General features: G+C 45.9%; 1 protein-coding gene across 5 annotated transcripts in view; it reads left to right on the plus strand.

Moving 5' to 3' along the window:
* The window catches only part of LOC102173333 (kalirin), a 513,182-nt gene that overhangs the window by 198,175 nt on the left and 287,681 nt on the right, over window positions 1-27,326 (plus strand). For all 5 annotated transcript variants that reach the window (XM_018045796.1, XM_018045804.1, XM_018045808.1 and 2 more), the window contains exons 2-3: window positions 7,312-7,386; window positions 14,719-14,833. In XM_018045796.1, coding sequence (XP_017901285.1) covers window positions 7,312-7,386; window positions 14,719-14,833 — 190 coding nt within the window. The remainder of the gene's footprint in view (window positions 1-7,311; window positions 7,387-14,718; window positions 14,834-27,326) is intronic.

The following is a 27,326-nucleotide window of genomic DNA, read 5'->3' on the forward strand; positions in this document are numbered from 1 at the left end:
ATATTTATAGTCCCTGAAAGAGTTTCCCACAGGCAGTTGCCTCAATAGCTCATTAGTGTCTGTAAAGATGAGGCAAGACCGTCACTTCCATCTGTATGTGTGTGTTTCCAGCTCTTTATCTCTCTTAGCCTTTCCCGTCTCATCCTTGTCTTGAATTAATATAGGAAAAGAGGAAGGAAAGAAAGGACAATGAGGGGAATAAAGATCACCACCTCTTTGCACCAGTGGGTTCCCTCTCATCCCAGCTGCACTGACAGCATCTTCTGCCAAGAGCTTTCCCCCAACTAGTCCCCACACAGAAGGAGCCATGTCCTTAAGTCTCTTCCCTTTATGAATTGTTCCATGTTGCATCTTCATGGGGTCTTCCCCAAACTCCCAGCCTGGCAGGCTCCCAGGAGGCACCTGGCAAGCAAACATTCCTCCTGCCTATCTTGGAAGCTAGGGAGAAGATAACAAAGATGCCAAGTTCCAGTGCCCCCCATACCCCATCCCACCAGCCACTTCAGCAGGGGCTGTGTGTCCCATCCTACCCTGTCTCTCTGAAGACAGAACAGGAGGTAACATGGAGGTTGGAGTCAGTGCCTGCTGGATCCAACTCTATTCTGGAACTATGGCCTTCCTTTGGGACCAGCCAGATTGTACCAGCTCTGGTCCTTACCGCAGCACAATCCAGCTCTCGGAGCTTCTGTAGGCATTTGAAGCCACATCTTTGCTGGAGGCCTTCTCAGGAGCTCAGTCTGTTGAGAATGATCAGGTTCAGAGCGAGATCACACAGCCCACCCTTTACCACCATGCCTTTCTGACCCTGCTGTTCTGCTCAGCCAGCAACCTCTTCATCTATAGCACACGGTTTGCTGGCCCCTTTCTCTCTGTCTTGGCTTGTACTGCTTCCCATCAGAGCATTATTCTTTGGCTCCTCCCTTATTCAAAATCTGGTTCAAAGATCACCTCCTGGGGGAACCACCCTGACAACTCACCGCTTTTACTCTGTCTGCTTAGGACCTATGTGTGCTCAGTTTCAGTTCAGTGTTTCTTTAGCCTCTTTCGCATGACAGGCGCTGTGCTGGGCGCTAGGGTAGAACACCAAGTAAAACATGGTCCCCACCCTTGGGTAATGGGGGCCAGTTAATGGGGGATCAGAATGAAAACAGAAATGCCTTTTAGGAGTGACAGAGTGCAAGGTATAGTCAGGGACAGCTCAACTGGACGGGGGTGGTCAAACAAACTGCCCAGAAGGAGTGATTCATTAGAGAAAGATTTAAGAGGTAGAATCAACAGTATCAAGTGACTGAATCAATCTTTGCAATGGAGGGGAGTCTAGGATACGCCTCCAAGTTTCTGTTTGGGTAACTCAGTGGGTGATGGCAGCAGTAATCAGGCTAAAGGGGTTGTGGGCCAGCCATGTTGGAGGCAAGATGGGAGGATCTTTATCAGGATCTCAGAATCTAAGTTATCTTTTTGTACTGTGTCTGGTAGCTTTCTGGTGTCAGAGGAAATAGGCATTAGGTATTAGGCAGAAAACTCTCAGAGGGCAAAAACTGGGTCTCCTCTCCTAAGGAGCAAATTGCCTGGGGTGAGCCCTGTGTTCTCCATAGGTGTGAGGCTCCCTAGGGTGACAGCGCCTCTCCTCCCTCTGTTTCTCATCCAGTGCTGCCCAGTGTTCAGGGCTTTGTGCCCGTGGGTGGGCGTGCAGGTGTGGTAAACAGGCATGAGCCGCCCGGATGCTCTGTCCTCCAGGGCTGTCTCAGAGACGGCATCTCGGCCTGTGAATATGATCAGTGACCGTGTTTGTGATACTGAGAACAGTTCCAGAAGGCAGAGGGTTCTGAGGCCTGGTGTAGAGGAAGATTTGTTGTGAAATTAAAGCATTTGGTCCATGAGAAAGTGGTTTAAACTACCAAAATGCTGAGCAGTTTGAACAAGTGTTATTCATAAAAGTTCCTACCGTCAAAAAATATGACATGGTCCAGTCTCAGTGCCCTGGAGGAGGATAGCCTTCCTGGATAGCCTTTTTATTCCAGAGCTGGATTTGAGTTTTGGGTCACAGAGTAATGGCTGAATCTCTGGAATCCTGTGTAGGGGGTTGGTCATGAGCAGAAGCCCTAGATCAGATTTTAGAGGTTCTGTTTAGACTGGGCTAAAGGATGCTTTTGTCTATCTCTGCTTCTGAGGCAACTCTGGAATAGAAAGACAAACTTTAGAGTATAGCACTTTCCTAAACAATTATGTTTTCCTCATCTAAACTTCTTGTTAAAATACAGGCTCTGATTCTGTAGGTCTGGGGTAGGGCCTGGGATTCTGCATTTCTAGCAAGATTCTAGCTGGTAGGTGATGCTTGTAACTTTAAGTAGCAAGCAGTTAGGACTCATCCTTAAGAAGGCTTTCCTTTGGACTCCTTTGCATTCTGTACATATGTTATCCTGTCTCTGATAACAGCTCACTGTCTTATCTGCATGCCTACTTACCTCTGCCTGGAAACCTCCTGGAAAGCAGGATCCATTTCTTACTTGTCAAAGTATTCCCAAAGCTTAACATAAGGCTCACACACAATAGGGTTCAAGAAATAATTGATAAAAGAATGACTCTGGGAATAGGAAACTGTTCAAATAGTGCCCAAACTAAGGTTTGGCCTAATGAGCTGTTGGAACTCTCAGTTCTAAGCCAAATCTTTTTTGTGTGGTGGATCAGTCAGTCTTTCAGTGCCACCATGATCAAGCCTTCCGTCCTGGACACATAGGGTTGGAGTGGAAAGGAGACGGAGACCTGAGCGCTGGGCAACTTGGTGTCTCAGTAGCTAAACAGGGTTCGGGTCCATTTGATGCAACATTAGAATACTTAACACAGTAACTTCTAAGTGCAAATTAAGGGGGAGTGACTGCAAACCAAAAGGAAATAAAGAGCAGCTTTCACCTCCAAATGTTCAATATTGGCTTATTTGTTTCTTGTTGAAATCAGGATTGCTTCCTAAAGGAGGCTAGCCTAGATGATGCCCCAGCTCCCCTGAGAGACTCCCTGCTATCCCAGAGCTACAGAACCACAGACAGGGCCTGTGACAGACGGCCAGTCCTGCTCCTGCCTCAGGGAGCCACACAGAGGCTGGGAGCCAGATAGGGTGATTGACATCTTCTTGCATGGGAACAGCGACTAGGAAAATGTGAAGAGGAGCAGGCAGCAGCAATGTGAGCACAGCCCATTTGGAGTGAGGAGTAGGCAAGAGTGGGGCTTGGAGAAGACCCATGCTGGAGATCCTGGGGCGATGGCAGTGGTAACTTTTACTTCCCTAATAGATGCAGAGCGTTTGAACGTTGCTAATTAACAGAACAGCAGGCTTGTAATTCTGACAGCAGCAGGACATGGATGGGGTGGGACTAGCACTGAGCGCCAGTGAAGTGTGTCTTTGTCCATAAGATAAAACGCAGCATTCATGTTGGGTCAGGTCCATGAGGGAGCCCCCTCGTTCTTTCTTTTCCTGCAGTAACTGCAAGAGCACAGGGGCTTTTATTTCTTCCCAGTCTTTCTTTAGAGGTAGCAAGGGGCCTGGGGTTTATAGTCTATTAGTGCCATCAAATATACCTTTATATCAGAGAGAGAATTTGCCATTCAGGCCTGCCTCCTTCAAAGTGTGTGCCCCCGGAAGTTCTCCTGTCACTAGTCTCTCATTCTGGTAACTTGGCTGTCTGCAAAATGGTGTGATATGCCATGAGGATTCCAATCTTTAAATTGATTCCTGGGGAAGAATGGACTGGAAGGCCAAGGAAGAGTTGTTCTATCTTCCTGAAGTGCACTGAATCATGTCATGAAATTGGTTCTTTCAAAGCATACTGATCTGTTAATCTAAGGATCTCAAAGGCCAATAAATATGAGGAAAAGGTTTAAAAAGTCTTGGAATACTACAGCTGAGTGGTATCATCTACTCAGATCGCCAGCATTTGGTGTGACAGATAAGGCCACTGACCTTGTGCAAGTCACTTTAGGAAAGGTTAACATTTCATTCATATATTTATTTTGTCATCAAATATGTATTGAACGTTTACTATGAGTCTGTGCAGACATGTACCTAGTGGTGAACACATGCTGCTATTTCATCGGTTCTGTTTGAGTTAGTGTTCAGTGAAGTTCTCCTTTCTTACAGATTATGTATGACAACTGGTTTCACAGGGGCCCTGGGGTTATTGATACACAGGATCTTCAGCCGGTGCAAATAGGTTTTCTATGCAAGGTCACCAACTTCTGAGCTGCTAGACTAATTAGTTTAGCTCTACTTGGCTTTACATAATGCATACATTGTTGAAAAGTTATTTGTAATTCAATTTCTGGCAAATAAGAAACTAATTCAAACCACTAAGGCCACTTTTATTTAAAGAGACCTTGGATCACATCCTTTTATAATGTGAAAAATCTTGTTGCTGTTGGAAATGATTATCCTTTAGTTAGGGATTTTGTAAACCTGGACCCTTTAGGTTTTCTTATGGTTGGACACAACCTAGGAGATAGCTCAGCTGTGGTCTGAACTGGATGGGGGAACTCTGGCCTGGGAAGAGAAAGGACCCGCATCCCCTGCCAGGAATCATAGACCAGCCCAACCCAAGACAGTGACATGTACTTGGAGCAATAACTGCAAGCTGCCTGGACAAGCTGCTCCTCTTCTCTCAGGCCTTGGAGTCTGGAGTGGAGAAGGAGGAGGTGGGGCTTGATGAGTGGGGTCTGCAGAATGGAATTCCAAGCGCTCTCTCTCTGTCTCTCCACAGGTGGGAGGCGGCAGGATGGGTAACCTTTTGCTTCTGTTATAGCATTTTCTTCCTTACGTGTCTGGGAACTGTATGGAAATTAGAGCCATCTTGTATACTTTACTGGGCTTCCCTTGTGGCTCAGCTGGTAAAGAATCTGCCTGCAATGCGAGAGACCTGGGTTTGATCCCTGGGTTGAGAAGATCCTTTGGAGAAGGAAAAGGCCACAGTGACTTTCACTTTAACATGGAGAGGAACACTTTAACAGGAGAGGAACAACAGTGGAAAAAAACAGGACAAGAGTTTAGGAGACAAGAGGGTTATGTGGATTGTTATTATACAGTAATATTTCATTAGCTTGCATCTTGCTGGTTTTGAACTTGTAAATAATCTGGAAGGACACATTTTATATGAAAATAAAACTTTTGATGCAGATATATCATTCTATGCACATAACTCATGTGCTAAAGATGATCTCTGTCTAGCTGGTAAAGTCTAGTAGGACTCTCCCTTGCCCAGGAAACTGAAGCTTATTCTTATTGCATCATGGTGAAAAATTATCTATGTATCTATTTTTAATTTTTTACAATAATTTGTGTTGATCCTTGGAGAAGGCAATGGCAACCCACTCCAGTGTTCTTGGCTGGAAAATCCCATGGATGGAGAAGCCTGGTAGGCTGCAGTCCATGGGGTGGTGAAGAGTCGGACATGACTGAGCAACTTCACTTTCACTTTTCACTTTCATGCATTGGAGAAGGAAATGGCAACCCACTCCAGTGTTCTTGCCTGGAGAATCCCAGGGACGGGGGAGCCTGGTGGGCTGCCGTCTATGGGGTCGCACAGAGTCGGACACGACTGAAGTGACTTAGCAGCAGCAGCAGCACGTTGATCCTAATTACTTTCTACTGGTGAGGTTTAATAGCTTTCCTTTGTTGGAAGATAAAGTCAGAGCATAAAGATCAGTAGAAACAAAGATAGAAAGTACAAAAAGTTCTATAGTTAGAACTTTCTTTTTATGGTGTTATTTTTTTTCCTCTATTGCCCACAGTCTTCTCAAAGTGAGCCTTGCAGCTGGTTACTTCAGAATCAGCTGCTCTGGGTCAGCTTGTAAAGAGAAGCAACTGATGAGCAAAAAGCATCACTGTCTACATTTAGTGAAAAATGAAAATGAAGAAATAGATGGAAGGGTCAGAGATCCTTTGTACATTTGTCTTGGGCTAGCATATGACCTCTTACCATGGACACTGGCATTCTGGGCCTGCTTCTCCTCTTTGGTTGAGTGTGCAACTGTCTTATTTCCCTTCTCTAGGCAGTGATCTTAGTCCTGGGGTATTGCCAGAATTCCCAACAATTTTGGAAGCTTGAAATAGTGATGAAGAATTGAGATGCCTTGAGCAAGACCATCCTGCTCAGCACGTTTCTCCCCTTTGTAGATTATCGGGTTGGGAGCACAAGGGGGAAAGCCAAGTGGAGAAAGGCACTTGAAGGGGTATCCGTGGTCTCCAGCTCTGCCCCACGGAGCCCACACAGGGCTGCCTTTCTTCTGGGGTCCCTCTGTGCCATGTTCCTGGAGGTGGTACACAGCAGAAATTCCATTTACAGCTTGCAGGGCTCTGCGTGTGGGCTGGCTCTCCCTAAGAGTCCTCTGGGGTACTCAGGATAAATGACAAGGGGCGGTGAGATGGCCTGGAGTTTGTATGTGTGCATGTGTAAGCTGAGTCCTCCCTTCCCACACATCTCACACCAGCCTGGGTTGTCCTTCGCTTCCTGAGGCTGCTGTTTCTCCAGGCACACTGTTATTTTCTATTCTGTGTGAGCCCCAGGCCTCTGCCTCCAGCCTCCTAACAGGAGCTCAGCTGGACCCCAGAAATGACTTTCCACCTGAGAAATGAGATTTAGGCAGAGAGTGAGTTGCTGAAGAAGGGAGTGCATTTGCTTCCCGTGGAACTGACATCGCTTATCGGTCGTTCATTGTGGACTGGTGGCAGTGACACTGAAGGGAAGGGAGGAGAGCTGGAAAATGGTGCTGCACTCGGCTTTGCTTCTCACTTGGGAATTTTCACTTTTTCCCTCTGTAAAATGAAGACTAACAGTTGCTATGCCACGTAGAGGAAAAAGCAAAAGGAATTATTTAGGACATTGTGGTCCATCTTGATGTTAACTTGACCTGTATTTACTGAGTGTCTAGTGTGTAACATTCACTATGTACCAGCCACTGCGCTAGCATTGAAAGTATAAAAACGATTTCCAGAAAGCCCCCATCTTCAAGTTCACAGCAATGGGGCTGTAGTTTTGCTTCCAGGACATGGTACTTTGTGTATATTTGTGTGTGGGGGGGTGACTTGCACTGTCCTCTTCTTGAAAAGGACCCAGAGGGGCATACTCTTGGTCACCCCTGTGGACTGGCATCATGTCAAAGTGTCCTTTCTGTTGTGGAGCCTCTCCTGCTCTTGGGCTAGGCTGTGGGCCCTAGAGAGGGCATTATTTTCTGGCCCATGAGGGGATTGAAAAGCTAAGGGGGAACGAAGGGATTCAGTCTTTTGACCCCTTTCACTCTGATTCCTTCTGTTTTGTTCTCTGACAGGCTCTTTTCGGAATGATGGTTTGAAAGCTTCTGATGTCCTTCCCATCCTAAAGGAAAAAGTGGCCTTCGTGTCTGGTGAGTGTCTATGCAAGTTTCCTCTGTTACAGATCTAGAGAAGTTTGTGTGTGTGTGTGCGTGTGTGTGTGTGTGTGTGTGTGTGTGTTGGGAATGTGTTCAGGCATGCACTTCTTTGTGTGCAAATGAGAAAGAGATGGGGGTGGAGGTGATGTTCAAAGCAGCTGCTCCTCTCTCCAGAGGCAGGCAGAAAGGGAAAGGAGCACTCTGGTCCCCACTGGGTGTTCTGGAGGACATTGACAACCAAAGGTGGGTCCGTCATGCACCCATGCACATCCACCTCACCTTGCCCTACCCTTCCAGGCCTGTTAGGCCTGTGGGAACTGCTGAGGCCCCTCTGAGAGATGCAAGGGTCTATCCCCTTCACACCTTCCCACAGGTTTTGTTTTGGTTCATCTCTTGAGTGGTTCAAGGACAAGAGATGTAAGTTTTTTTCTGGCTCTTCCTTATCTCTTCTTCTAGCAAAGGGAACTCAAGTGAGTATTTGTATGTATTTTTTGTTTTTCTCTATAGCATATCTTGTGCACCCAGTCCTTTTAATGTCTAATTCAGGGATCAACAAACTATAGCCTGTGTTTTGCTGCAGGCCAGGCACTTGTTTTTGCATATAAAATTTTATTGGAACATAGCCCATGTGCATTCATTTAGTAGTGTATTAGCTTCCTCTTGCCACAGACTTGGTGGCTTACCACCATAGACATGTATTCGCTCACAGTTATGGAGGCCAAAAGTCCAAGTCAGTTTCCTGCACTGAAATCAAGATGTGAGCAGGGCTGTGCTCCCTCCAGAGGTTCTGGGGGAGAATCTGACTCTTGCCTCTTTTAGCTTCTGGGGGCTGCCAGCATCCCCTTGGCCTGTGGCCATGTCGCTCCCATCTCTGCCTCCCTGGTGGTATTGCCTTCTGCCCTTCTGTTTGTGTCAGACCCTTCTGCCTCACAGTAAGGATACCTGTGACTTCACTTGGGGGCCCACTCAGACCTCCCAGGATAATCTTCCCATCTCTAGAGCCCTAACGATCACTATCTATGGAAACGCTTTTTCCAAATAAGGTAACATTTACAGGTTCCAGAGACTAGGGCTTGATATGCCTGGGGACCATCATTCAGTCTACCACCAGTGTTGCCAATGGCTGCTTTGTTGCTGTAATAGCAGAGCTGAGTAGTTCTACCAGAGACCAGATGACCACAGGCCATCTGTCTGACCCTTTAAGAAAAAGTCTGGTAATTGCTGATGTAATTGAAACTGAACTATGAGGTGTACCAACAGCACTATGGGTGCCAGTTCTAGGCCATCAATATAGGCCTCCTGGCTCAGAGTCTCTAGCAGGGGCTGGGGGAGTGGCAGTGTGAGTAGCCAGGCATCACATTAAAAAAAAAATACACCCAGGTACTTAAGCTTCACTTTTGTTTCCGGATGATTCTGGCCGTCTACAAGGAGTGACAGTGGGATCACAGGGAAAGGGCCAGCGCAGTCCTTCAGTGCAGGGGTTCACTCCTTAGGCACTGCTGGGCACGTGGATGGGTGACAGCCAAAACGGAGAGAAGGGAGAAAGAGGGGGGTTGAGGAAGGAGAAACCAAGCAGCAGGAGTCTCCCACCCGACCAGAGGGGAGGCTGATAACTCCGAATGTAGGGATGGGACGTGAAGGCAGAGTATGTGATGGGAGTAGTCAAGCCTTTGTAAGTACCAAGTGCATTCTGTATTACTAGCAGTAGTAGTAGCAGTAGTAGTGGTATCCTGGTGGCTTAGACGGTAAAGAATCCGCCTGCAATGTGGGAGACCTGGGTTCGATCCCTAGGTTAGGAAGATCCCCTGGAGAAGGGCATGCCAATCCACTCCAGTATTCTTGCCTGGGGACTCCCCATGGGCAGAGGGACCTGGCAGGCTACTGCAGGTTACAGTCTATGGGGTCGCACAGTCAGACACGACTGAGCAACTAAGCGCAGCGTGTAGTGGTAATAATAACAGAGTGTTTTGCTACTGTTTTTGCTGTGAGAGAGAGTGGCTGGAAAGTTGCCCTTCTCCATTAGCATTAGGCACTGGTATACCTTATTAGGTAATGAGCCCCTGTCACTGAAGAAGCTGAAGCTCAGGCTGGATCCTTGACTCGATCAGGTGGCAGCTAGTTCAGTATAGGTGGAGACAGAAGACAGCCTCTGAAGCCTTCATAGACTTGGATCTGAGTGCTCACTGAGCATTTTGGGAAGACCTTGTGTAGAAGTCTTGGGACTGCTGGGTAGCACCAGGGCTCTGACCTCTACTGCTGTCCATCATCTGGGCTCCCAGGACATGGCCCACAGTCTCCAGGGAGCCAGAGCATTTCTCTTCCTCTTCTTTAATGCCTTGAAGCTGGTTAACCAGGTGTCCTACCTCTCCCCAGGTGTCCTGCCCATTCTTCTGTTCTCTTATGCCTGATGTTCCCTCTATCTGCAGTGCCTTCCCCATAACTTTGAGCTGTTCCTCTGCTTCCCACTTTGCCTCCTCCTGGAGGCCATCCTGGCTTTAATGCATACTCTTTGAGCACCATCCTGTTGCACAGCAGTTCAGGGCATATGAATGCAGACATGTTACAGTCTGGCATTGGGACCCTAGCTTGATTGATTGTGGCTTACTTTTTCCCATGTGAATTCCATTAGAGCCCTGGAGCAGGGTCCAGCCAGCCCTAGAAAAGAGCTTTCCACGTGTCAGGAGGTGTCCTCATGGTGTACAGAGCAGCAATGTGCCAGAAAGATGGTCAGTCAAACGAGAGGCAGGTAGCTGCTTCCCAGAGTGGGACCAAGGGGGCTAGTGGGCAACTCATGCCCATGTGTCCATGTGGGCCACCCTTTCCCCCGGCAACCACAAGCCTGTTCTCTATGTGGGGGTAAGTCTTATTCATTTGCAAGTGGTGCCAGGAACTTTGGGGCTTAGGGAGTGTTGTCCTTCTGTGCCTGGTAAGGACACTGAGGGTGCCAGGGAGATGACTGGCTGCAGCTAAAAAAAAACCCCAAACAAAAAAACAAACCAAAAAAGGCGCTTGTATCCTAAGCTTTTAGAAGACCAAACACACAAATAAAAATAAAGAAACCCAGATTTAAGTAATGCAGTGTAGCAGATCCATGCCTCTCTGAGAAGAAGCCCTGCAGGAAGTGCTGAGCAGAGAAACCAAGTGCTGGTTAAGCCGCCTCCCCTGCTGGTGCCCTGGTGTGGCCAAGGCGAGGGGAAGCTGTGCTGCCATGGGAACGTGCATGTGGAATAACCCAGGGCCCACCAGTGTGTGGGCGAGTGCACGTGTGTGCAGCCGAACCTGTGGGGCCCACCAGTGTGTGGGCGAGTGCACGTGTGTGCAACCGAACCTGTGGGGCCCACCAGTGTGTGGGCGAGTGCACGTGTGTGCAGCCGAACCTGTGGGGCCCACCAGTGTGTGGGCGAGTGCACGTGTGTGCAGCCGAACCTGTGGGGCCCACCAGTGTGTGGGCGAGTGCACGTGTGTGCAGCCGAACCTGTGGGGCCCACCAGTGTGTGGGCGAGTGCACGTGTGTGCAGCCGAACCTGTGGGGCCCACCAGTGTGTGGGCGAGTGCACGTGTGTGCAGCTGAACCTGCGGCTGTGCTCAGGCAGCCTGCATCGTCCCGGCCCTGCCCCATCCTGCTTTGTGTCCTCAGCCATGGGCTCTTCCCAGCCCTGCCCCATCCTGCTTTGAGTCCTCAGCCATGGGCTCTCCCTCTGCCCTCTCTCCAGCTTCCTTCATGTGCTTCTGCCTCCCTCTTTCAGCACCCATTGTCCCTTCTCTCCAGCCTCCCTGTGCAGACCCTTTTCACCCTGCTCTGTGTGTGTGCTCACACCCTCATCTGGCTCCTCCCGATGTCCTTCTTTGCCACCTTATCAGCCATCAACATCATGCCCATTGTTCTCAGGGGAGCTCCACACTGCTGTGGTACCGCCACTCATACTCTGGACCCATGTCTCAAAGCACGTTCCATAGAACAACAGGTACAGGAGATGATCCTCAAAAAAGAAAAAAGGGCTTACTCTCAAGTAAACTTGGGTGATGCTGCCTATTGTAGCCACCTTCTTGGAGACTGTCCATTCAAAGCACGAGAGCATTTCCCAAAATACAAATAACACATTCTCTTAAAAATACCCTGTGTATCCATCAGCATCTTGCAGAACTACAGTTATATGGGCCATACTTTTGGTATGATTCCCTAGAGGTGTTTTTCTTGTCCTCCTCCAAAATTACCATAATCTACTTGTCCCCACTGGAGCCTGGTTCCCCCTGAAAAATATGAGTGCCATCTTCCTCCACCTCAATCAGCAAAGCCTTAACTCCCCTTGCCTTTGAACTTGCCTCCTACCTAGCCCTGTCCTGCCCTGCTTTTGCAGAAAGAGACCAGTGCCTTTTCTAGCACATCAAACCACTCCCTCCCTATTTATCCTCTATATTCCCATCCTCTATTCCCAGCACCAAAGCCTCAGTTAACTGGCAAACAGCAGGTGTTGGATAAGTAAGGGGATGGCGCTGCTGAAGATCCTGCCACCATCTCTATCATCTTTTAAAAACTTTGCTCTTTTTGTCTCCACTGTCTGGGGCCCACTCCACAATGCACCTTGACTTCAGCAAAGGGTTCTCATTCTTTATCTCTACTTAGTGCCCTCTGGAACCTCAGCACTCATGTTAATTATCAGTCAAATCCTACAGCTTCATGGCTCCTCAGTCTCCTTGGCACTGAAGTCTTCCACGTCCTTACTGTAGCCATGCACATTCAAGACCTTGACCTTGATATGTCTGTCTATAGCCTTAGCTTCTTACCCATGACCGCTTCTGGTGTTCCCCTATCAGTTGGGGAAGTATGGATATCAGGTAAATAAAACATATGCTGTTCCCTCTCCTTTGAGAACTCACAAAGAAGCAGGCCGTTTTCCTTCCTCCCCAATTCCTCCCCACTTAATCTATGCATGAGCTCTGTTCTGCTTTCACTCAGGCTAGCATGGACGCCATGGCCAGACCTTCAACAGAGCTCTCACTAAAGCCAGATACCCTGCACCTGCCCTTAAACCTACATCGTACCCAGTCCTGCTGTCCATTCTCCAGGAACACTCTCCAAAGATGGTCCATCCTCCTTTTCCCAGTACCTCAAGCCTATTTTGACCTTCAACACTATTTTACCTAGAGAAAGTGTCTCCTAGGCAGGCTGAACTTTTTGTCTTTCTACCTTATGTCTGTTGTTTCCCTCCTCTTTGAGTCTACCACAGACAAAAGGGCAGGGCCCCCTCTTGTTCCTGTCCTGAAGCCTTGAGCCACCCCTTGTCCCCATTCCTTCCAGCACAGATTCTCTTCCTTTATGCCTGTTCCTCCTTTTCTTCCTACAATCTTGCAAGTTCATCTTCCTTCTGAAAAATACCTGGCTTGGTCCTGCTGCCCCCTCTGGACTCCATATCCATTCATTTTTCCTGGAGGGAAGGGATTCCACTCCCCTGGGTCATCTCCCCCACCCTCCCCACCCCACGTCCCCTGCCACCACTCACCACCATCTGGAACCTTCTGGAGCCAAGATTATGAAACTCTTGACTCCCAGGGAAGAACTGGCTTCTGCTCAGGAGGGACAATGCTCACATCCTTCCAAGCCTCTTAGGTAGTCTTTGCCATCACACCAACCTTGGCCCCCCATATTCCCTTAGCTCTACTCTTAAACCATCCACAGAGGAAGGACCATGAGAAAAGCAATAGCTGCAGTTAAAACCACCCAAGAGTGAAAATCTTTCAAGTGAGGTCAACACTGCATGTGAAGGTTGATAGTGAGGGAGAGCCTCCTAGCTTTGAGGAAACTTTCCTCTTGATCCCTTTACTTCCTTTTCCCCCTGTGAAGGCAGTTGGGAGATGGAGATCATTTCCAAGGTAGATGAAATGAGATTGGTCATCCATATTCAGAGCCCAGAGCCTGTGGTTTTTAAGGTTTGGAGTCGGGGGTCAGGATCCAACTCTGTGGTATGTGTACACAAATATGGCTGGGTGCGGGCTGCAGGGACTAGATGGTGGTGGTGAAATATTTTTTTCTTCAGGGCCAAATCTCTCAGTGGCCATGATCTTGTTTGGCCTTTTTCTCCTTGCAGCCTTCTTATTTCTTCCAGAGGGGTATCCTGCAATAAGTTGGACTTTGTTTGTTGAGACTCCCTCTGTCTTGTGATTTCTGGACCCCACAATCAGAGGGAAACAATATTCATGAACTCATATTTGAGTGGGGTCCTGGGAGGCTTGGAAAGTGCCCTTCTTCAAGGTGCTGACCTTTAAGCTTGTTTTCCAGTGTTGGTGGTGGCCTCGCCAGCCCTTCCTCCCTCTTGCACTAGACCCCTTTGTAGACCTGCTCTGGGGGTGTCAGGTGGCAGCCTGAGATCACGACAGAGTCTTCTTTGTGAAATAGCCAGTGCCTGTAAGGACACAGTTACTGCACCTTAGCTTTGTCCTCATTTAACCTTCTTGAGAAACTTGGTCCTGCTTCCTTATCATAGCATCTATTAATGAATAAATTTTTAATCGCAGAATAAATCATGAGTAGAAAGTTTGGAAAATAGAGGAAAGAAAAAGCAACCATGTAAAACCCCAGCATCCTGATAGCAAACAATGATCATCATCGCAGTTACTCCTCCCCACTTTTTTTTAAACCAGATGTTTAGAAGACATTTGTTATCATAGTGTGTACATATGCATTTGCAGTGATTAAGACCTTGAGCATCCTATTTCCAATGAAGATTCATGGGCTCCTCCAGCAGGAGTGAGAGGTGGCACTTAGGCAGACAGGCAGGCAGGGGTGGATCCTTGGCTGTGTAGACCACACTTAGGTCTCTTCTATGAATCTAAAAACCTCCTAGCAGTGATGTCCCAGCTGGATGCTTTAAGGGCTTCTCACCACGGTATTCAGTTAACCCTGAGCACTCTGCTCATAGAGGTCTGCAAAGAGAAGTAAACTGGAGGTTGAATTTCCAAAGACCATAGCACTTTTATTGGCTGTTTTCTCAGTAAGAGCAATTATCACCTCCTTTGTTATCATCTCATATTTGTAGCAACTACTTCTCAAAGTGCTTCGCCACGTGCCATCTTATCAAGTCTTGCAGCAGCCCTGTAATGTAGTCATCATTATTTTCATCTGCATTTTGCCGATGAGGCAACAGAGATGTTGAAAGACTTGCCCAAGGTTATGAATCTAAACTCCATGCCCTTGCGCAAGGCAGTGACCAGGTTTCTCTGGGCACCATCTTTCTGCCTGTTTTATCTAGCACTCAGAAGAATTCTTTTTCCTCTGTGGCACAGTTTCTAGCTGGTTTTTCTTAAACACCCTTCTCTTCTTCTTTGCAGGGGGCCGTGATAAGCGAGGTGGACCCATCCTGACCTTCCCTGCTCGCAGCAATCATGACAGAATAAGACAGGAAGACCTGCGGAAACTGGTGACCTATCTGGCCAGCGTGCCAAGGTGAGGTGAATGTTCTGCAGGGGAGAGAGGGGGAAGCTGGCCTGATGCAACTAAGCTGGAGTGAGCCTCCATCCCTGCCAGAGGCCTGGCTGTTTTTGCCCTTGGAATGGATTCTAATTATTTCTGTTACGTCAGTACCTATTGTTCACCTCATTCCCATCCTTCCCATTGTTACTGCTGGGATTCATATGAACAAAGTGGAAGCTGGATGCTGGAACCATGGGCAGAGGTGAAGGTTCCAGGCTTAGAGGACCAGGACAAGCCCTGGAACAAGGTGACAGTGTGGCCTGGGGGAGGGGGGGGCAGGGATGGGAAGCCATTCTTTGCCTTGGGGAAATGGAAATTCTGGCCGATTCCACTCTGGCTTGTGTAATGGATTTTTTCTAAAACCTCTGGCTTTTGAATATGTTTGTAGCTTTTAGAGTTTAGGGCAAATAGCTCCACTTATATCGTTCAAGAGGCAGCCTTCAGCTCAATCTAGGTCATGCATTTTCAATGGGGGCAATATTGCCTCCAAGGGGGATGCGAATTGGTTCTTGTGTAAGGCACACACACACAAAAACTTTCATGTATTAAGCACAGCTAAATATATAGTGCATAAACATATATACAATATATTCATGGTATTAAAATCTCATTGGTGATTAAGGAAAAAAGTATAAAAAGCCTCTTGTGGCAGGATGATGATTTTAAAAAATGATTGAGAAACACTGGTTTCTGAGTGTTTCTAGGTGGTGCTGCGCTCAGAGGGTGGCAAGGGGGACATGCTAGGGACACGGAATTTGTCTTTTAAGAAGGTGGAGGAGAGGCCTTGGCATGGTTAGAGAAACATGGAATGGGAGAGCCAGAAGACCCCTGAGCAGTAATCCAGGCAAATGCATGTCGTGTTTTACTTTGGAAGCAACATCTGTGTGGGATTGGAGTTGCTTACGGGGTGGTGGTGGTCAGTGGCAGAGCTTGGTTCAGAGCCCCCCTGACTCCTACCCTAGTGCTCTCCCCATCCTTGTTCACGGTCAGTGAGAACTCTGTTCTCTGATTTAGTGGGGTTGGAGTCTGTCAAGTGTTTGCTGTGGCAAATAAGAAGTGGTGCCTGGGGCTTTTAGAACTTTCATCTTGTCTCTCTGCATTTTACAGAGGAATCAGTAAATTGCACAGAGGAGCTCTGCCTTTGTGGGGAGACCTTGGATAATTGTTGAACGTGCTGATTAAGTTCTTGAAACAGATGTCAGTTGAGGCAGTCACTGCATTTGAAATAGCTATGGGAGAGACACATGTACAAGGATTGGTGGATGGTGGTGGGCAGGTGGGTAAAGGGGATTTAAGGGCAGTCATCAAATGCTTGGAAAGATGTTGAACAGAATGAAGAGCTCTGAGCAGAAGGCTGTGAACAAATAGATGTCAAATGGTGGCTTTTTTTTTTTTCTTTATGATATCCACAGAGAACCAGAAAAAAGGTAAGAAGTCTTAAGCTCCAATGAAATGGACTTAGCTATATACAAAGAAGAGCTTCTAAACTATGAGTACAAGAGAGTTGGATAAAGAATAGAACAGAAGGGTTCCGCGCCCCACCCCCCACGCCCGCCCGGAGGTCTTTATTCAGAAGAAATATTCCCGTCTGTCTTGGAGGCAAGGAGATGGTTTAAATAACCCATGATTGATGTAGGTAATTTAGCAATTTAGCCATTGAGGGGCTAAGCAGTTTTAAAGGCATCTTTGCCAAGTATACTACTAACAGGCATAAAACCAGGCATTTCCTAAAGCAATTTACAGGAAGAGTTTTCAGGGGGACCAATGACAGACTCTTAGTTCTTTCAGAGTCAGAAGAAATTTGGGATCCTGAAGGGTATGTTTTCCTTTCTGATAGGTTTATCACATCCCTGAAGCTAATGCACACTCTTCTTTTCTTTAGAATAGTAAGTGAAAGAATTGGAAGAACATTTTATTAATTCTGACTGTTAAGCAAAGCTGGGACAAAAAGGATTGGAAGCAATTAAAAAGGAAAAGATTTCTACTAGGTAAAGGGGAACAAAACTCAAGAAGAGCTGGGAGGAAGGTCATGAAAAAGTATAAACAATAGGTTGTCATTGAAAGAGCATAGTAGACTCAGGCTGTTTGCTTCCCTGAGGGTAGTCCCAAGCATTGCATCCTAGGCTCCTGAGAACAGAAAACGTTCACAGGTTCTGGCAGGTGGGAGGCAAAAATGCTGTTGCTACTTTCAGTGGGAAAAATTGTTCAGGGATGCCTGCTGCCTCCCTCCCAAGGGGCCTATGTTCATCAGGAGTATGTGTACCTGGCAGGCTGAAGAGCTTACCAACTAGTCATCCCCACCCATCGCTTCCTAGTTCTGTTGGCCACAAGTTCACACGTGATGACTGTTGGAAACAAACCTTGAACAGGGTTATTCCAATGACAGTGAGGTCTGGGGAGGAAACTGAAGCACTTAGCACATCAGATAGTGTTTGCCATTCTTCTGCTTAGCCCTGGCTTTGGAAAGAAAGGAATCTGCAGAAATGAACAGCTAGATTTAGGCAGGTGACCCTGACTAGAAGAAATAGACTATTCTGGGTCATGGCCAAGGAGGCTATAAAGCTAGGCTTCTGTCAGGTGGAATGTGCTCTTCAGACTGGGGTAATCACCTGTGGGTGACACTCACTTATTCAAGCATTTATCATTTGTTTATTTTACAAATATTTAGAGCCTCGATAAGCCAGGCTGATTTAGGACTCATGGTGAGCAGGAACAGACATTTTGAGAAAGTTAGGAAAAACCTAAGTATTTCCCTACTGAGTGCCAAACCAGCAATCATAAAGGACAGACAGCACAGTATATAACTGTGCTGGTAGCATAGGGATGAAGCAAGAGAAGACAAGCGAACAGGACCAGTAAGTGATGAAAGAGGATCCCAGACTCTAAGGAACCAATCAGCTTGATGGCCATTTGGGGCACTGTTATATTATAGAATAGGTGATTAAACAGAGGGTTGTGATAATTTATGAGTTATTACAGTGTCCCCTTTATAAATATGAAGGCTGTGGTTTTCTTTCTGGTAGGTTTATCATATCCATGCAGCTGCTGCATACTCTAAATAGAAAGTGAACAATTAAAAGAACTTATTTCTGACCTGTTAAGCAAAGGTGGGACAGAACAGATTGTAAACAATTTAAAAGGAAAAGGTTTCTGCTAGCTAAAGGGAGGAGAAGGCGATGGCACTCCACTCCAGTACTCTTGCCTGGAAAATCCCATGGACAGAGGAGCCTGGTAGGCTGCGGTCCATGGGGTCGCGAAGAGTTGGCACGACTGAGCGACTTCCCTTTCACTTTTCACTTTCATACATTGGAGAAGGAAATGGCAACCCACTCCAGTGTTCTTGCCTAGAGAATCCCAGGGACGGGGGAGCCTGGTGGGCTGCCGTCTATGGGGTCACACAGAGTCGGACACGACTGAAGTGACTTAGCAGCAGCAGCTAAAGGGAACAAAAACCCAAGAGAGTCTGGGAAGAAGGATGGTTGTATGAAATGAATGGGAAGAAAAAGTCCCACTATAATGTGTGAAGGCCAGGTTCTGTCTGGGCCACTGCGTTCAGTCTGCTACACTGAGCCTTGCCAGCTCCTTTTTAGGAGCTATGTGGACCAGTTAGAATATTGTCAGGAGAGCAGCATACTAAGGGATCCACAAACTATGTTTCTGCAGTTGGAGGATGTTTTCTGGTGAGGGTGAAAATGGAAGAAAAGTGATTCCTGACTTCAGGTATCAGGAGAGCTGTGCTGCCCCTAAGAGGCGGGAACAGGCATGGTCTCTTTTGCATCAATGGGTAGAAGTTAGAGAGATCCTGACTCTGAAGTGAAGAAACTATCTGCCCAGGTGGGAGCTGTCCAGCACTACTGCTGCTGCCTCTGGAGAAAGTGAGCTTCCTGTCCAAGACTTCTACAGTGGGTTGGAGGCCGGATTAGATCATTTCTAAGAAACATTCCTGCCCTGAATTCTGTGTTTCCATGATATTGGGGGAAAACACATTATAGAAATCTATAACCTCAAAACAGTATTACTACTCCACAAACATACTCTCTTTCTCAAATCCCCTATATTATTTAAGGCCTGGAATTTCACTTCAGATCTTGTGTGTATCTTAAATTCTAAGAGAACTCTTTTCCAGTCCCCTTGCATTCTGGATGGGGCTAAACATGATTCTAGAGTGTGACTGTGACAGCAGCAGTTACTCTTTTGGAATCCATCTCAGCCTGAGATGAGTCCTTTCCAACTTCCCTTTTTTGCTCCTGATGAGTTTGAATATCTATCTCCTGGGGCTTCTCCAAGATTTTCTGTTATCTTGTTTTGAGGAGTGATGAAATTAGGGTAGGAAGAAAAGCCTTAAAAGTCTCCTAATTCAACTTTCTGATAACTTCATTCACTTAATTCAACAAATATTTATTGAGTGCTACCATAAGCCATGGCACAGTTAGGGATCTTGGTAAACTTGTGTTATCTTTTCTGTCATCCATCCTATACTTATCTAACTTTTTTGTCCTTCTGCCCTGATATCTGCTTGTAATCTTACATGAAAGGAGTGGAAAAGAAATACTCAGAAACAAGCAGTGGATGAGTGTCCCTAGAAACTGAGAGACAAAATGTAGGCTGAGAGTAAGCAGTTGCCTGAGCATTACTTGTAGTACGGATAGTCTACCCACTGTGATTATTGGGAGTTGACCATATGCTTGGAGTAGAATTTCTAAGTATCTAGTAAAGAAATCCCAGGTTATTTTTATTGCACTGTATTCTTCCTCTTCTTCATTGTTATCCTGCTTTGTCATGATCAGCTTTCTGCGGCTCCTCTGGGCACTGATTGTTAGCACCTTGATGTATCTGCCACTTAATAGCAATGCTGCTGAGATGCTGAGTGTTCTAGCAGGGAATACAGGTATCATACTGGTGAGGAAAAATGACAAGAAATAATGATGGGGTATTCTGAAATGTCAATCAAACCAACGTGCCAATATTCCGCTTATTGCTTGATAATTTGTTCTTGTTCTACAATTTCAGCAACAGATAAATTGGGTTTATAGCCAGCGCTGTCTTTGTGCAGTGTCACCAGAAAATAGAAATAAATAGAGAGAGCCAGAAAGTTAAAAGATGAAGAGGTGAAAGCTGCAAGGATTTCCTCCCACTGTATTCAGCACGAGAGAACCCAAGCTATGGAATCTGAATGTGTCATCACTGAATGTGTCTGTTGTAAGGGCCTGTTGAGATGTGTCGGTGGTATCTTGTCCTTTGCTCTGAAAGTGAAAGTGAAAATGAAAGTTGCTCAGTTGTGTCTGACTCTTTGCAACCCCATGGACTACACAGTCCTTGGAATTCTCCAGGCCAGAATATGAGAGTGGGTAGCTGTTCCCTTCTCCAGGGGATCTTCCCAACCCTGGGATTAAACTCAGGTTTCCTGCATTCCAGGCAGATTCTTTACCAGCTAAGCCCCCAGGCAAGCGCACAAATACTAGAGTGGGTAGCCTATCCCTTTTCCAGCAGATCTTTTCAACCCAGGAATCGAACCAGGGTGTCTAGCATTGCAGGCAGATTCTTTACCAGCTGAGCTACCAGGGAAGCCCCATCAATTAAAGAAGGCTGCAAAGAGTAGTGATGTAAAGTTCAGAAAATAGAGCCAATGAAGACATTTGCCTAAAGCTTATCCTTTTCCAGATCCCTTTTAAATTTCTTTTATTGCTTATGTATAAATCTTCATAATTCCTACTATACTTACCACATTCTATACAAATTTCTTAACAATATCAGTTAAGTGTTTCTATTGTTAGGTGTACACAGTCCAAGCACTGAAGGGCAAATGGTGTTCTACTCTGCTGCTAAGGAACATAGCATCACAATAGTAATAGCCATTGCCTGTAATTACCTTCCTTGGAGCCATACAGACCTTCACAGCAAAGGGAAGAGAGACATCTTCAGATCAATGGAAGGCACTGGGGTTCCGATCCCAGCTCTACCACTTCTGAGTCAGGAAGCATATGACCACTCCACCCAGGTTATCTGAGCAGAGTTTAACAAAGACACACTTTACAATGCTGCAGGTGGGCAACAGGGAAAGCAGCAAGATTTGAATTTTCAAATTATCCCAGAGCTGGCAACATCAGGTAGGCAAGACATTATGACTTCTAGGCCTGAAGGGGCAAGGTGAGGAGAGGTGCATGGAACCCAGAGAGGTAGCTGTAGGAGAGGGCCACTTGACAGGAACTGTGGCCTTCAGTAGAAAGCTGCCAACAGCTCACAGTGACTCCATGATGCGGGATAAAGGAAGTCAACATTCTTGCTTCAGCCTTCCCATTCTCTGGCCTCCTGTCATTGTTTGTCAGTTACTGAATGTAACCAAAACCAAGTGACACGGGGCTCACTGAGGCATTCCATGTGGGTCAGCCTCCCAGGGCTTTGGGGTAGAGAGGAGAGGATGGAGGATGAACTCACAGGGGCAAAAGGAAGATATTTAACACAAGGTGAGACCTTGGGCATATGACTCGATACTTCTGAGTCCAATATTCTGATTTTTAATTTGGGAAAAGAATGTCTATCTCACAAGGGTGTTGTGGAGAAATTATCTGTCAATCCCTCTGTAGCACTTCGGCACTCAGAATGTAATAGTCTGTCTCCTAAAGGAACCTAATAATAGTAATGGTGGTGGTGGTTTAGTCACTAAGTCATGTCCAACTCTTGCAGTCCCATGGACTGTAGCCCACCAGGCTTCCTGGTCTATGGGAATTCTCCCGGCAAGAATATTGGAGTGGGTTGCCATTTCCTTTTCCAGGGGATCTTCCCAACCCAGGGATCAAATCTGAGTCTCCTGCATTGTAGGCAGATTCTTTACTGACTGAGCTATGAGGGAAGCCCTAAAAGCATAAATATATGTACATATATGGCAGTATTTGCTACATGTGAAGGAATAGATGTATGTGTAAGCTATGAAGCATTGTAATAAATCGAACACCTGAGAGCCCACCCCCACCTTCAGAATGGGAACATCTCCTCTGCTCTTGAAGCTATCTGTGGCCTTTCCCTACCCTAATCCCACCTCCTTCCTCCAGAAATCACTATTATCCTGAGTTTTGTGTTTATCCTTGTCTTTCTTTTTTGGTATAGTTTGCCACATGTTTGCGTAAGCAATGTGTTATTTAGTTTTGCATGGTTTTGAGCTTTATAAAATGATATTATACCATATGTAGTTTTTTGTGACTAACTTTTTTGATGACTTCGTGACTAAACAACAAAAGTTTGTCTTCTTTGGAATCCCAGCTCTATGACTATAGTCACTATAATCCACCTGCAGGGCAGGAGACATGGGTTCAGTCCCTGGGTTGGGAAGATCCCCTGAACAAGGAAATGGCAACCTACTCCAGAATTCTTGCCTGGGAAATTCCATGAACATTGGTGCCTGGTGGGCTACAGTCCATGGAGTTGCAAAGAGGTAGACGTGACTTAGCAACTAAGCAACAACAGCAGCTTCTCTGAACTACTGTGATTGTGACAACATGGATAAATTGTAAAATGTAATTTGGAGTTGAAAAAAAGCACTTAATGCATCCAACCTCTAGAACTGATCTAGTAAGTAATAAATAAATGCTAGCCAATATTGTCATCTTCAAAGCTACATTACTGCACTATTAAAAGTAGGCTGTATACATTAACTTATTTCTCACAGAATTTTGAGAGGGATATTATTTGTTCCCATTTTACATATGAGGAAACTCAGGCTCAGAGAGATTAGGTATCTTTCCTGTTGACACACAGCCTGTGTGACTTGGGACACTGACTAAATGCGGAGGCCAGAGTGAAGGAGGCGGTGGTGGTAGAGTGCAGGGGACAGATTTGAAGAGAGGAGGGAGGCCGATCCTGAAGGATAGGCTAAGGATTGAAGGAGTAAGACAGCATGAGAGAGTAGTAAGGAGAAGAAAGGCGGATGGTTGTAATTATGGTGGGCAGTGGTGTCCCATCAAACCTGTGTCGTCCAAGATACTCTTTAGATTCTAAGTATGAAGGTTGTTGCAGGTGGGAAATGCAGGTGGTTATTGTCTGAAGCTCAGGTTTCTGCTGGCCAAGACACCCGTGGTGACTGTGGGTGTGCAGGGTGATGGAGGTGGGGGGTGGTGCCTCAAACTTCCTCTCCCATGTCTGTGTGCTCAGTTTTAGACACACAGTTCTATTCATTTATGCTATCTGTGGATAAACAGTCAACTGTTTTTCAGTGTGAATTAGACTAAGGGATGCTGTGAAAAAATTAAAGCACTGAAGACCTTGGCAACTGTTTAAAGAGATGAGTAAAAGTCTGTAGTAGGGACCCTGAACATATAAACTGGAAAGGTGGGGGTGGTCTCCACTGTATTCTAGGGTGCCCATCCTGTCCTGTTTCCATGGGTCTGAGATGTTTCTTTCGCTCAGTCAGCTGCCTGGAGTGATCTTGCATTGCTCTGGTATCAGAAGCATGATTCTGGCATTACTTAGCAGTCAGCCGATAGGCATTCTGAAGTTAGTTCACTTTCTTGACCATGCCACTGCCAGACTTGGCAGGGGTGTGTCTATGCTGGTGTATTCTGAGGCAGAGGGCCCAGGGAGGGCTTGTGGAAACCCTGAAGAGCCTGCTGTGATGCTTCAAATGCAGAGACAAGCACTTGTGATTCCCTGGAGAACAATAACCTGGATGATCAGAGGCGGAAACCATGTGGTCATAACGTAACCATGAGAAGCAGCTCTCATAATTCCAGAAATGCTTCAACGCCTTTAGGTGATGGATCAAGGACCCAGCACTGGACAAAAGGACCCCTGATGGAGAAGGGAGTGTTGTTTTTCCTTCACGTGCATCTTCAACGTGATCCGTAGAAGGGACTTTGGACATTGCCACTGACTTGTTGGGAGTGGAACTACGGACTGGTAGAGGAGGAAGGAGTGGCCTCAAGGACAAATACTGATCCTGGAAATTGTGCAGAGTGTTCCAGCCCAGGAAGAATGAACCCCTGAACCTTCCCCTCTGGGAGGAGAAATGTACATGTAGCTGACAAATTTCCTCACCTATAAAATAGGCCAGAGATATCAACAGACATAAAGGTAGTGGGGATCACATGAGAACACATGTAAGGTACCTAGCCAAGGCCTTGGCACACAGCAGGGGCCGATGGCCGATTTCTTTCCCTTTTCTTGCTTGGCAGTGGGGACCTTGTTTTGTTATTTGTCCTTCACTGTGTCTAGCACAACTTTATCAAAGTCAAGTTTTTGTGTGTTAATCACTCAGTCATCTCCAACTCTTTGCGATCCCACAGACTGTAGCCCACCAGGCTTCTCTGTCCATGGAATTCTCCAGGCGAGAATACTGGAGTGGATTGCCAGTCCCTTCTCCAGAGGAACTTCCCAACCCAGGGATCAAACCCTGGTTTCCTGCGTTGCAGGCAGATTCTTTACCATTTGAGCTACAGAAAAGTCCTTAAATTGGGCCCGTCCCATGAAAGTCGCTCAGTCGTGTTTGACTCTTTGTGACCCCATGGACTATATAGTCCATGGAATTCTCCAGGCCAGAATACTGGAGTGGCCTTTCCCTTCTCCAGCGGATCTTCCTGACCCAGGAATCGAACTAGGGTCTGCTGCATTGCAGGTGGATTCTTTACCAACTGAGCTATCGGGGAAGTCCCTTAAAGTCAAGGTTACAATAATGGTTAAGGTTAGAATGAGAGCTAATAGGAATAGCAGTAATAGTAACAAGATCAGTATCATCTAGGGGTATCATCATTGTAATAAATACTGAATTTATATATATATATATATATATACACACACCTAATAGTGTGATAAAGTCTTGGCCTCTTTTAAAATTAGAAAATTATTTATTTATTATAAAAATAAAAGCAGAAAATAGAAAAAATTTTTAAGTCAATTGTAACTCTACCCTCTAGAAATAGAAACAACTAATATATTGACATTTTTCTTTCCTACCTCTTTTTATTGGAGATTTTGTAACGCAGAATTGAATCATATTATTTATTTAATGTTGCTTCATGTTTTATCCCACTTACTATTATACCCTAAGAATATTTTCATAACATTTTATACGTAATAGTATATCTTTGGATATACCATATTCTAACTAACCTTATCATTAGATATCCAAGTCATTTCTAAAAACTTCATTGCTATAAATGACTCTCAGTAAACTTCTTGGTGTATGAACCTTTGCGTACATTTTAAATGGTTTCTTGGGGATAGATTCATTGCAATTTTGGATTTTTTTAAGGCCAGTGATCCGCATTGCCATGTTTCTTTCCAAATTTCCCAATTTATAGTTCCGGTATGCCTTGCTATAGACTTCCAAGTCTTTTTGTTTCTCGAAATTTAAGTTTTTACACTCCTTACTGACCAGAACCCCCTGTGAAAACGTTGTTATCACCATCATCAGGAAGCCTAATTTAGGGTTATGCACTTAAACCTATCCCTGGATTTGAAAGAATAAAAGAATTGGCCATAGGGCCTGCCCTTTGGGGTAGTCCAGGGTAGGATTCCTTTAACTTGCCTAAACTAATAGGAATGGTGAAAGGGGGACCATACGTTAAAGTTCAAATCTGATAACAAATCTATGATGACTTGATTGTTTTTGCCCTTGGTGAATCTTTTGTTTTGCCTCTGGGTATATTTGATCTCCTTGGCTGGTTGTGCAATGAGTTCCTGGCTTGGCACAAAGTAGTAGTTAATCTCCTCTGCTCGCATTTGAGCTCAGGTCCTTATCTGCCTTCTGCTGAGAAAGTTGGGTGTCCTTGGAGTTTGTTTCTAGGCAGCAATGATGAATGATCCTCTAAAGCTTCAGTTCAACTCAGTTCAGTCGCTCAGTCGTGTCCGACTCTTTGCGACCCCATGAATTACAGCACGCCAGGCCTCCCTGTCCATCACCAACTCCTGGAGTTCACTCAGATTCACGTCCATTGAGTCAGTGATGCCATCCAGCCATCTCATTCTCTGTCGTCCCCTTCTCCTCCTGCCCCCAATCCCTCCCAGCATCAGAGTTTTTTCCAGTGAGTCAGCTCTTCGCATGAGGTGGCCGAAGTACTGCAGTTTCAGCTTTAGCATCATTCCCTCCAAAGAAATCCCAGGGCTGATCTCCTTCAGAATGGACTGGTTGGATCTCCTTTCAGTCCAAGGGACTCTCAAGAGCCTTCTCCAACACCACAGTTCAAAAGCATCAATTCTTCGGCATTCAGCCTTCTTCACAGTCCAACTCTCACATCCATACATGACTACTGGAAAAACCACAGCCTTGACTAGATGGACCTTAGTCGGCAAAGTAATGTCTCTGCTTTTGAGTATGCTATCTAGGTTGGTCATAACTTTTCTTCCAAGGAGTAAGTGTCTTTTAATTTCATGGCTGCAGTCACCATCTGCAGTGATTTTGGAGCCCCAAAAAATAAAGTCTGACACTGTTTCTACTATTTCCCCATCTATTTCCCATGAAGTGATGGGACCAGATGCCATGATCTTCGTTTTCTGAATGTTGAGCTTTAAGCCAACTTTTTCACTCTCCTCTTTCACTTTTATCAAGAGGCTTTTTAGTTCCTCTTCACTTTCTGCCATAAAGGTGGTGTTATCTGCATATCTGAGGTTATTGATATTTCTCCCGGCAATCTTGATTCCAGCTTGTGTTTCTTCCAGTCCAGCATTTCTTAAGATGTATTCTGCATATAAGTTAAATAAGCAGGGTGACAATATACAGCCTTGATGTACTGCTTTTCCTATTTGGAACCAGTCTGTTGTTCCATGTCCAGTTCTAACTGTTGCCTCCTGACCTGCCTACAGGTTTCTCAAGAGGCAGGTCAGGTGATCTGGTGTTCCCATCTCTTGAAGAATTTTTCACAGTTTATTGTGATCCACACAGTCAAAGGCTTTAGCATAGTCAATAAAGCAGAAATAGATGTTTTTCTGGAACTCTCTTGCTTTTTCCATGATCCAGCAGATGTTGGCAATTTGATCTCTGGTTCCTCTGCCTTTTCTAAAACCAGCTTGAATATCAGGAAGTTCACGGTTCATGTATTGCTGAAGCCTGGCTTGGAGAATTTTGAGCATTACTTTACTAGTGTGTGAGATGAGTGAAATTGTGCGGTAGTTTGAGCATTCTTTGGCATTGCCTTTCTTTGGGATTGGAATGAAAACTGCCCTTTTCCAGTCCTGTGGCCACTGCTGAGTTTTCCAAATTTGCTGGCATATTGAGCACAGCACTTTCACAGCATCATCTTTCAGGATTTGAAATAGCTCCACTGGAATTCTATCACCTCCACTAGCTTTGTGCGTAGTGATGCTTTCTAAGGCCCAGTTGACTTCCCATTCCAGGATGTCTGGCTCTAGGTGTGTGATCACATCATCATGATTATCCAGGTCGTGAAGATCTTTTTTTGTACAGTTCTTCCGTGTATTCTTGCCACCTCTTCTTAATATCTTCTGCATCTGTTAGGTCCATACCATTTCTGTCCTTTAT

The sequence above is a fragment of the Capra hircus genome, chromosome 1 (assembly GCF_001704415.2).
Source record: "Capra hircus breed San Clemente chromosome 1, ASM170441v1, whole genome shotgun sequence".
Lineage (NCBI taxonomy): Eukaryota > Metazoa > Chordata > Mammalia > Artiodactyla > Bovidae > Capra > Capra hircus.